Raw genomic sequence first — 12,314 nt, 5'->3', positions numbered from 1 at the left:
TGAGCACTTTTCTTGGGATGGGTATAAAATGTTAAACTCGCGTCAGGACACGTGGCTTATCGAAAATTCGTAAGACAGTCGTTGAAACTAAAGTTGATTTTTCTGAGAGATAGATTGTAATTCTTGTGTAGGATAGCGCAATAAATGAATATTGTATTAAACCACATACATTCTTGTACTTTTTCTAATAATATCTTCCCTTTCTTGGCGTGCGTCCGTGCAGAATGGGATGTCGCTATGCCAACTTAATGGCTGACAGGCTTGCCCTGCATGTTTCATTATGACAACTCGATGATAATGATTATTCTCAAATTAAACACTTTACTGAGATAAAACCTTTAGTAACTACTAGTATACTAATAAATAAAGCAATTCGTGCGAAATGATTCCTTAACCATTCCAAAATATTCAAAAATGCACAACATTAATGTTCGAGTTCACTTCTACCAACACTTCCGGAGTGCAACTCGTTTTTTTTTATTAAATTATTATTTATATTAATTATACTGTTTCCACAGACTTGTCCTATCACCTACTTAAAATTGTACTACATTTCATGATGAATAATTATGTAAGCAGTTTGAATGATGCAGGACCACTCAGTTTGGCGACCTCTGATGCAACTGCTGACAGACTCGCCGGGAACCGAACTGCTGACTGTCGGCTCCTCGACTCTCTGCAATCTGTTGCTGGAGTTCTCACCTGCCAAAGAACCTATGCTTGACCAAGGTTTGTCACACCTGTCCAATATATGGAGATATATGTGTGCAAATGAGTAGAAAACCACTGGATTTGGGAATAGGTGTGATACAATTCTAAAACTGAGCACTTATTTGACTGATAAAATATATAATTGTTATTCTCATTCATAAAACAAAAATACATTAATAAATGATATAATTATATTACCACGATAACAATCATTAGGGTCAAAAATCATATTCCAATAAAACTCAGAAAAACGGGGTTTTCTCATTTTTTTTATGATATATTAATACCAGTGAACGTGTATAAAACATGGAAGCAGTCTTGTCATACTGTCTACCGTGTATTATTAGCGCCAAAAATTCACACAATTAAGTCACAATTCAGTAAACTATCACTGCATTAAATAAAGAGTTTTATTGGTATTGAATCTAGGTCGATATTACGATGTGCTTTGTCAGTTACTATGTGACGTTACGCCTAACGTGATTTACATGATTGGTTCTCGGCATTTTTTTATATATAAGAGGGGGCAAACGGGCAAGAGGCTCACGAGATGGGGAGAGGTGAGGCAACCGCCTATGGACATCCGCAACATCTGGTGTCACAGGGCATGATTACTGTAACTAAGGAACACTGGTTCGCGCGATTGACACATTGTCAATGTTTGTCAGATATGTGGACGATGTATGCGTTATACATATAAGCTAGATTAGTGTATCCTTATCTTAAAGGCCGGCAACACATGTGTGATTCCTCTGGTGCTACAGGAGCATGTGGCCGGCGATGGTTTAATTCAATAATTTGTATTTTATTCTGTATTGATTATATTTAAAATAATAAATTAATTTTCAACAGTATATTTATTAAGTATCACAAAAAGCACACATAACATACAAACAAAATTGATATGGTTAAAAAGAAAAATGTAGAGAAACATGTTTGAAAGTTTTATGTGACGCACTTTATTACCAGCATAATATAACTTATATTCCGTGAAAAATCATAAGTAAATTTGGTTTTTGGTGAGATGAGAAAATGAAGCAGTCTTTTCTTGCAATGTTAGTGTGCATACGAGTGCTTAAAACTCTTGAAAAACTGTGTGTTTTTTAAAGGAATTAAATATGTCATTGAACATAATCGTTTTGCCATCAAATCAAATAATTTCTCCTGGTACAAATTAGTACAGCACTTTTTGAAAGCATCGTGAATTTCTTATTCGATGAATGAATTAAAAATTAAATTTAAATCGTAAGTTTTTAAATTGAGGTGATTGTGTGTGTGTGTGTGTCTTAGGTATCATCAGTAAATTGAACAGCTTTTATCCATATTCTTTGCGAATCATTTCTTGTAGGAATCTATTAAAAAGTATGGGAAATAATAAAGGCTGGTGCACGTACATATTTTTTTTATAAAGAAAGAGTCGAAAAAAAGTGAACCGAAAAACGAATACCATCCAACAATTAAATTAAAAAATTAAGTCTGTTTGGGTCCCTATATATTATAATTCTAGCTTCATAGAAGTAGTCTGGTATCGGTATTGTAACAGTAATGACACTAACCAATAACAGTACAATTGTTACAGTAATAGCATTAGGTATAATTATACATTATTAGGTATAAGAGTCCCTTGAAAGCAGGACCGTGGATGAACATCAAACATACACTAATATTAATTTTAAGCTCCATCCGAAATGCTAAATTAATGGATATTACAGGTAATTAACTATCTACAGGTGCTGTGGAGATGCTGTGCAGTCTCACCAAGCGGCCGGAAGCGGCGCTGCGACTCAACGGCATCTGGGCTCTCATGAATATGGCTTTTCAGGTATGTCTGATGTACTGCTCCGTACCATCTAACAGATTGTAGGGGCGTTGGTGTTAATTAAATAACTTATAACAAGCATACGCACTATATTTACATCGATCAGAAGGTTATATATAACTAATCACTATATGCTAACACTTCTAATATAATTTACAGAACACATACTATATTAACATTAACGCGGGCAGTGCACAAGTTGAGTTGCCACGTAATGAATCTGACGTAATCCACTCGCATTCACTAAAAGTCTCGAAACCCGTTGTCGATTGGTCAAGCCTGCGCAGAGATCGCGGTGCGCATGCGCCGGCGCGGCGCAGTATCGACTTGCCGCGGCGACACACCATAGCTCAGCTGTCAACTCAGTCTGTACATCACGCGCGCCAATGACAGTCGCGTACCGAGGCTACATGTACTCTCGGGCGCGCGAAATTACAAAATTTAACTAATCACCACAAGATCTTATAAAACTATGTAGTTTTATAAAATAATAAATTTTTTCATTGGCCAGCGGCCATTTTGGAATTGGTGAGTGTCGGTTTTTGCGATATTTTCAGAATCGTATTGTGGTGCGACATACGTGGTATTGCGACGTGATACGACTTATAATATAAAAAAATTAAAATGAAATTGGATTTATTTCGAAAGAAAAGAAACTTTACCACATATTCAAACAAAATAAGTTCATTCAACAAATATTAGCTTTTTGTTAAAAACAAAAGCAAATAAGAAAATAAAATCATGCTAAATGATCTGGACTCCCAAAAGTACTGGTCTCTGGACTGGACAAAAGTGGAGTCTCCTCAATTACAGTTGTGTGTTTTAATGAGTACAAATCTGATTTTCAGTGACCACATTGTGTGCCGTTTAAAGCTAAACTGACATATTGCCATTTTGATACGCAGAAGATACTGTACAATTTCACATGGGTCATCTACCCATTACGTCACTTATTTCCATATAAACTAGCTATAATAATTTTTATCCCAGACAAAACCTAGTAGTTTATGAATAACATCCTGCAGGCTGAACATAAAGTGAAGCAGCGTATCTTGTGCTGCCTGGGCACGGAGCAGATGTTCCGTCTGCTGAGCGACCCTGACACGCGCGTCATCATGAAGACCCTGGGCCTGCTGCGGAACCTGCTGTCTACGCGGCACCACATCGACGCCATCATGAGCGAGTACTCCTCGCAGGTCATGCAGGTGACATCAATCAATAGATTTTTTTGATATTTTTATATCGTAGTAACCTAGTAACAAGATATCGTACTCAAAGGGCATGAGTAACCCTGGTATATAAAATCTGCACGACACCCATATGTAATATCTTTTATAGATATTACATATGGGTGTTATAAACTATAAACGATAACACAGATCAGGATAATTTTTAAATATCACTTTCTAACAGATATGAACCCTAGCCTTGCATAATTTGAACAAAGGTTGACATTTTCAGGCAGTTATAGTGGTGTTAGAAGGATCATATCCTGCGGAGGTGAAGGAGCAAGCATTGTGTATACTGGGCAACATTGGGGATGGAGAGAAGGCGAAAGACCTAATTATGGCAAACGAGGATGTTTTAAGGAAATTGGTCGACTATTTGGTGAGTTTATTAATCTAGAAAGATGTTTGTAACCCTCCTGCTTCTCCTTCCCCACCTTTCCCCGCGTCCTTCGACATGCCTACATCAATCGTCCGAGGGTCACCGCGAATGAAGATCGAATCACGCCCGCTAATTGTTTTTAAAAACAGAGGAACCAAGGAAACACTACTTTCTGGCCCATGACGGATGTCCCCACGTTGAGTATAATTGGTTAATATTTTCATCAGGGATAATCCCCTGATTTTGCTATTTTCTGTTAAAAATTTAAAATGATAACAGAAGTCGAAATCTTTAAGTTCAAGATGTAGGAATATAATATGCCGAGCGGATTCGCAATAGGCGATTTGCCTACAAATATTCAAATTCGTAGAAAACAGGCATTTAATACTTTTATCTACACCCATGCTTTAAAACCTCTATTAAAGATTCTGAAACAGTTAGCTTATTGGCAACATTAAAACACCCAATGTTCTAATAACCATTACATCATCCAAACGAGTGTTGTAATGTTGTACTGAATTTCATAACAACACCCCTATGTTTTTTTGATCCCTTCATGCGCAAAGAGTTTCAACAGATAGCCACATTCTTATTGCTCGATGCGTGGTATCTCTATGAATTTCAAAAAAAGAACATTTTCGTTTATGCGCGTTCCACACAACCAGAACGTCGCGCGCCGTAAAAAAAAAGTAGATTATTCGAATCCCCGCCATTTTTCTCTTCGATATTTCTATTGTTTTGTTTACAGAAAATAGTAATTCATTTTAAACGCTGAATATTGTGGATAAAGGTGTACGCTCAGATCCGTCCAACTACCGCCCCATTGCCATTACCTCCATTTTCTCCAAAGTAATGGAGTCGATCATCAACCGCCAGCTCTTGGGATACCTAGAGGGGCACCAGCTGATCAGCGACTGCCAGTACGGTTTCCGTCAGGGTCGCTCTGCTGGTGATCTTCTTGCATACCTCACCCATAAAAGGGTGCAAGCGGTTGAGTCGAAGGCGTTGGCGGTGAGTTTGGACATAGCGAAGGCCTTCGATCGGGTGTGGCATAAATGCTGCCATCCTATGGGCTTCCCGAGAAGTTGTGCAAATGAGTCACTAGCTTTTTGGCTGATCGGAGCATCAAGGTTGTTATCAACGGTGCATACTCCGACTTAAAACCCATAAACGCTGGTGTCCCGCAAGGCTGCGTGCTATCCCCTGCGCTGTTTCTGCTGCATATCAATTATATGCTGCAAATCAGCAATATTCATTGCGATGCAGACGACAGTACAGGGTATGCTTCCTACACCGGCCGTGCCAACATGTCCCGGGATAGCGTCGACGAGAACCGGAACAAACTTGTGTCTGAAATCGAGACTATGCTTTGCAAAGTCTCGGAATGGGGCCGACATAATTTAGTCCAATTCAACCCCAAGAAGACACAAGTTTGTGCGTTCACCACTAAAAAGTCTCCCTTTGTCGTATCCCCTCGATTCGAGATCACACTTCTAACTGCCACAGCCTGTATTGGCATACTTGGCGTCGATATATCGAGTGACGTTCAGTTCCGTGGTGACTTGGAAGAGAAGGCCAAACTGGCCTCTTAAAAGCTTGGTGTTCTCAGTAAGGCGAGACAGTACTTCACTAAAAGGCACCGTCTGCAACTTTATAAGGTGCAAATTCGGCCTCACATGGAGTACTGTTCTCACCTCTGGGCGGGTGCTCCCCAGTACCAGCTTCTTCCATTTGACCGCATACAACGAAGAGCGGCTCGAATCATCGACGATCAAGTCATATCCGATCGGCTTGATTCACTAGCATTGCGTAGAGATGTGGGTTCTCTGTGCATCTTCTACCGCATTTATCACGGGGAGTGCTCAGAGGAGCTGTTCGGGTTGATTCCAGCGGCCGAATTCCACCATCGGACATTACGTGCAAAGTACCATCCGCATCACGTAGACGTCTGGCATTCCACAACCGCGCGTTTGCGTTCGCGTGCGACAACTCGCACAGCCACTTTGTGGAATCAACTACCGACAGTGGTCTTCCCGAACAGATACGACTTAGGGACCTTCAAGAAAAAAGCATACTCCCACCTAAAAGGCCGGCAACGCATTTCTTGACACACCTGTTGTTGCGGATGTCCATGGGCGGTTGCCTCACCTCTCCCCATCCCGTGAGCCTCTTGCCCGTTTGCCCCCTCTCATATTAAAATAAAATATTATGTTACAATTCTATTTTCGGATGTCATTTGGCTAAAAGCAATTATAACTGAATATAGTGTCATCTAAGCAGTAATGTTACACCATTCGGTCATTTGTATCTCATTCATTCAGAATGGCTCGGTTAGTAAAAAAGGATAAAAATTCATGATGAACACGAAAAAAACGTAGCTTGTTTAAACAACTGTTAGCTGTTAACAGATCGGTTACGTAATCAGCGGTTATATTGAAGTTGATGATCCCGAGCCTAAGTTCTACTTCCGTAAGGGTTGCTATAGAAATATTTTAAAATTATTATTTTTCTCTCCTAATCCCATATTTGTTGTGTGGTACTTGTTTGCTTAAGATTTCCGTTAACTGTAGGCTCATCCAGAAAGTAAGCTGCAAGAGGCTGCGCTGTTCGTAGCCGGCAACCTGGTCTGGCGCGGCGAGGCCGGCTGTGCGGCGCGACAAGCGAGGCTGGCGGAGCTCGGCGTGCTGCGGGCGCTCAAACTGTTGCGACAGAGACAGGACGCGGCACATCTTCACGACAAGTGAGTCCCCACCCCCCATACAACACGACAAGCGAGGCTGGCGGAGCTCGGCGTGCTGCGGGCGCTCAAACTGTTGCGACAGAGACAGGACGCGGCACATCTTCACGACAAGTGAGTCCCCACCCCCCATACAACACGACAAGCGAGGCTGGCGGAGCTCGGCGTGCTGCGGGCGCTCAAACTGTTGCGACAGAGACAGGACGCGGCACATCTTCACGACAAGTGAGTCCCCACCCCCCATACAACACGACAAGCGAGGCTGGCGGAGCTCGGCGTGCTGCGGGCGCTCAAACTGTTGCGACAGAGACAGGACGCGGCACATCTTCACGACAAGTGAGTCCCCACCCCCCATACAACACGACAAGCGAGGCTGGCGGAGCTCGGCGTGCTGCGGGCGCTCAAACTGTTGCGACAGAGACAGGACGCGGCACATCTTCACGACAAGTGAGTCCCCACCCCCCATACAACACGACAAGCGAGGCTGGCGGAGCTCGGCGTGCTGCGGGCGCTCAAACTGTTGCGACAGAGACAGGACGCGGCACATCTTCACGACAAGTGAGTCCCCACCCCCCATACAACACGACAAGCGAGGCTGGCGGAGCTCGGCGTGCTGCGGGCGCTCAAACTGTTGCGACAGAGACAGGACGCGGCACATCTTCACGACAAGTGAGTCCCCACCCCCCATACAACACGACAAGCGAGGCTGGCGGAGCTCGGCGTGCTGCGGGCGCTCAAACTGTTGCGACAGAGACAGGACGCGGCACATCTTCACGACAAGTGAGTCCCCACCCCCCATACAACACGACAAGCGAGGCTGGCGGAGCTCGGCGTGCTGCGGGCGCTCAAACTGTTGCGACAGAGACAGGACGCGGCACATCTTCACGACAAGTGAGTCCCCACCCCCCATACAACACGACAAGCGAGGCTGGCGGAGCTCGGCGTGCTGCGGGCGCTCAAACTGTTGCGACAGAGACAGGACGCGGCACATCTTCACGACAAGTGAGTCCCCACCCCCCATACAACACGACAAGCGAGGCTGGCGGAGCTCGGCGTGCTGCGGGCGCTCAAACTGTTGCGACAGAGACAGGACGCGGCACATCTTCACGACAAGTGAGTCCCCACCCCCCATACAACACGACAAGCGAGGCTGGCGGAGCTCGGCGTGCTGCGGGCGCTCAAACTGTTGCGACAGAGACAGGACGCGGCACATCTTCACGACAAGTGAGTCCCCACCCCCCATACAACACGACAAGCGAGGCTGGCGGAGCTCGGCGTGCTGCGGGCGCTCAAACTGTTGCGACAGAGACAGGACGCGGCACATCTTCACGACAAGTGAGTCCCCACCCCCCATACAACACGACAAGCGAGGCTGGCGGAGCTCGGCGTGCTGCGGGCGCTCAAACTGTTGCGACAGAGACAGGACGCGGCACATCTTCACGACAAGTGAGTCCCCACCCCCCATACAACACGACAAGCGAGGCTGGCGGAGCTCGGCGTGCTGCGGGCGCTCAAACTGTTGCGACAGAGACAGGACGCGGCACATCTTCACGACAAGTGAGTCCCCACCCCCCATACAACACGACAAGCGAGGCTGGCGGAGCTCGGCGTGCTGCGGGCGCTCAAACTGTTGCGACAGAGACAGGACGCGGCACATCTTCACGACAAGTGAGTCCCCACCCCCCATACAACACGACAAGCGAGGCTGGCGGAGCTCGGCGTGCTGCGGGCGCTCAAACTGTTGCGACAGAGACAGGACGCGGCACATCTTCACGACAAGTGAGTCCCCACCCCCCATACAACACGACAAGCGAGGCTGGCGGAGCTCGGCGTGCTGCGGGCGCTCAAACTGTTGCGACAGAGACAGGACGCGGCACATCTTCACGACAAGTGAGTCCCCACCCCCCATACAACACGACAAGCGAGGCTGGCGGAGCTCGGCGTGCTGCGGGCGCTCAAACTGTTGCGACAGAGACAGGACGCGGCACATCTTCACGACAAGTGAGTCCCCACCCCCCATACAACACGACAAGCGAGGCTGGCGGAGCTCGGCGTGCTGCGGGCGCTCAAACTGTTGCGACAGAGACAGGACGCGGCACATCTTCACGACAAGTGAGTCCCCACCCCCCATACAACACGACAAGCGAGGCTGGCGGAGCTCGGCGTGCTGCGGGCGCTCAAACTGTTGCGACAGAGACAGGACGCGGCACATCTTCACGACAAGTGAGTCCCCACCCCCCATACAACACGACAAGCGAGGCTGGCGGAGCTCGGCGTGCTGCGGGCGCTCAAACTGTTGCGACAGAGACAGGACGCGGCACATCTTCACGACAAGTGAGTCCCCACCCCCCATACAACACGACAAGCGAGGCTGGCGGAGCTCGGCGTGCTGCGGGCGCTCAAACTGTTGCGACAGAGACAGGACGCGGCACATCTTCACGACAAGTGAGTCCCCACCCCCCATACAACACGACAAGCGAGGCTGGCGGAGCTCGGCGTGCTGCGGGCGCTCAAACTGTTGCGACAGAGACAGGACGCGGCACATCTTCACGACAAGTGAGTCCCCACCCCCCATACAACACGACAAGCGAGGCTGGCGGAGCTCGGCGTGCTGCGGGCGCTCAAACTGTTGCGACAGAGACAGGACGCGGCACATCTTCACGACAAGTGAGTCCCCACCCCCCATACAACACGACAAGCGAGGCTGGCGGAGCTCGGCGTGCTGCGGGCGCTCAAACTGTTGCGACAGAGACAGGACGCGGCACATCTTCACGACAAGTGAGTCCCCACCCCCCATACAACACGACAAGCGAGGCTGGCGGAGCTCGGCGTGCTGCGGGCGCTCAAACTGTTGCGACAGAGACAGGACGCGGCACATCTTCACGACAAGTGAGTCCCCACCCCCCATACAACACGACAAGCGAGGCTGGCGGAGCTCGGCGTGCTGCGGGCGCTCAAACTGTTGCGACAGAGACAGGACGCGGCACATCTTCACGACAAGTGAGTCCCCACCCCCCATACAACACGACAAGCGAGGCTGGCGGAGCTCGGCGTGCTGCGGGCGCTCAAACTGTTGCGACAGAGACAGGACGCGGCACATCTTCACGACAAGTGAGTCCCCACCCCCCATACAACACGACAAGCGAGGCTGGCGGAGCTCGGCGTGCTGCGGGCGCTCAAACTGTTGCGACAGAGACAGGACGCGGCACATCTTCACGACAAGTGAGTCCCCACCCCCCATACAACACGACAAGCGAGGCTGGCGGAGCTCGGCGTGCTGCGGGCGCTCAAACTGTTGCGACAGAGACAGGACGCGGCACATCTTCACGACAAGTGAGTCCCCACCCCCCATACAACACGACAAGCGAGGCTGGCGGAGCTCGGCGTGCTGCGGGCGCTCAAACTGTTGCGACAGAGACAGGACGCGGCACATCTTCACGACAAGTGAGTCCCCACCCCCCATACAACACGACAAGCGAGGCTGGCGGAGCTCGGCGTGCTGCGGGCGCTCAAACTGTTGCGACAGAGACAGGACGCGGCACATCTTCACGACAAGTGAGTCCCCACCCCCCATACAACACGACAAGCGAGGCTGGCGGAGTTAATTATATTAGGCATAAAAGGCATTTATTTTCTCAAAATTGATTCCTTTAGAATTCTTTTTGATGTCATTTCTTATACTACTAGATACTACTACCGCTTCGGAAACAAATGGCGCTCTGAGAGAGAAGAAGCGGCGCAAGAAACTCTCCCAGCATTCTTTTTTTTGCGCTCTTTTCAATATAAATTTACAATATTGTACAGTCATTTCTATCGCTATAAAATAATCACAATCTAGTCCCAGGCTGTCCGATCATTTAGATATTCAGCAGTGGAGTAATAGGATTTACGACAGAGCCATTTTTTTATAAAACATTTAAATTTATTTATAGATAATGCCTGAACAGTGGCTGGGACTTTATTGTAGAAGTGTATACATTTACCCTTAAAGCTATTATGTATCTTATGAAGCCTTCTAGAATTAGTTAAAAGCAATCCCTTATTTCTAGTGTTATAATAATGAAAATCACTATTAAGAGCAAAAAGTTGACTATTTTTGTGAACATATATTAAATTTTCATAAATGTACTGACAATGAACAGTCATAATATTTATTTCTTTAAATTTTTCTTTGAGAGACTGTCTATAACCAAGCTGATAAATAGCATGAACAGAGAGCTGTATAGTGTTTGCACTGCAAAAGAGAGCTTTTGCAGTGCAAACACTATATCAATATCAGCAGCATGACCCCATAGTAATATACCGTACGTCATGATGCTGTGAAAATAACTAAAGTACACTAATCTAGCGGTCGCAACATTCGTGTACTCTCTAATCTTTCTAACTGCATATGCCGCAAAGCTGAGTCTATCTGCTAGATGGGTAATATGTGGACCCCACTGAAGCTTTTTATCTAACGTGATACCCAAGAAGACCGTAGTGTCCACAAGTTCCAATCTCTGGTCATTTATAAGTACGTTGGTTTGTACCTCCGCTGTGTTTGGTGTAATGAACCGTAAACACTTTGTTTTTTTACTGTTTAAGTGCAGATTATTCGTCTCAAACCAACGCACTATCTTTGAGAGTGCATTGTTTACCTCGTCATCAATATCCGCACGTCGCTTCACTTTAAAAATAAGTGAAGTATCATCAGCAAACAATACAATCTCATGGCTATCATCTACCACAAACGGTAGATCGTTAATATATATAAGAAACAAGAAAGGACCGAGAATAGAACTCTGTGGAACACCTATCCCCACAGGTTTACCCGAAGACCGTTTGCCATTTACATCGACTATCTGAACTCTTTCGCTTAAATATGATTTTAACAGAGTTAGGGCTCTATTTTTCACTCCATAATGTTTTAGTTTTAGGAGTTAAGTTTCATGGTGGACGCAGTCAAATGCTTTTGACAAATCACAAAAAATGCCCAATGCATCCTGTGACTCTTACCAGGCGTCAAAGATGTGCTCAATGAGTCTAGTACCCGCATTAATTGTTGATAAGCCCCTAGTGAAACCAAACTGATTTTTGCTCAATAATTTACAAAAATGCATTTGTAGCTGTTGAAGCAAAAGTTTTTCAAAAATTTTACTAAAAACAGGCAGCACTGAAATAGGTCTGAAATTAGCAGGGTCAAAAGAACTGCCCGATATAAACAAAGGTATAACTTTGCTGTATTTCATGAGGTCAGGGAACACACCCTCATCTATGCATTCATTAATTTTTGGTTTTAGATTTATTTTTGAATTAGGTTATTGAAAGTTATATTGGGTTTACATATATTTATCACCTCACAATTCTTTGCAACTGCATTATTTAATAAAGGTCCAAACCCTTGGCCAATTTTATCTGAAAATAATATAAACCTACTTGATGCACTTGTATCCATACTTT

The 12,314-nt window shown here is 46.0% G+C and overlaps 1 protein-coding gene across 1 annotated transcript in view; it reads left to right on the top strand.

Annotated features, from left to right (window-relative positions):
- LOC126966494 (armadillo repeat-containing protein 8-like) overlaps nucleotides 1-12,314 on the top strand; it is a 35,255-nt gene that overhangs the window by 16,570 nt on the left and 6,371 nt on the right. Inside the window, exons 9-13 of the mRNA XM_050810594.1 lie at nucleotides 594-729; nucleotides 2,442-2,533; nucleotides 3,556-3,735; nucleotides 3,992-4,138; nucleotides 6,709-6,878. Coding sequence (XP_050666551.1) covers nucleotides 594-729; nucleotides 2,442-2,533; nucleotides 3,556-3,735; nucleotides 3,992-4,138; nucleotides 6,709-6,878 — 725 coding nt within the window. The remainder of the gene's footprint in view (nucleotides 1-593; nucleotides 730-2,441; nucleotides 2,534-3,555; nucleotides 3,736-3,991; nucleotides 4,139-6,708; nucleotides 6,879-12,314) is intronic.

The sequence above is a fragment of the Leptidea sinapis genome, chromosome 10 (genome assembly GCF_905404315.1).
Source record: "Leptidea sinapis chromosome 10, ilLepSina1.1, whole genome shotgun sequence".
Lineage (NCBI taxonomy): Eukaryota > Metazoa > Arthropoda > Insecta > Lepidoptera > Pieridae > Leptidea > Leptidea sinapis.
This window is presented reverse-complemented; position numbering and strand designations above follow the sequence as displayed.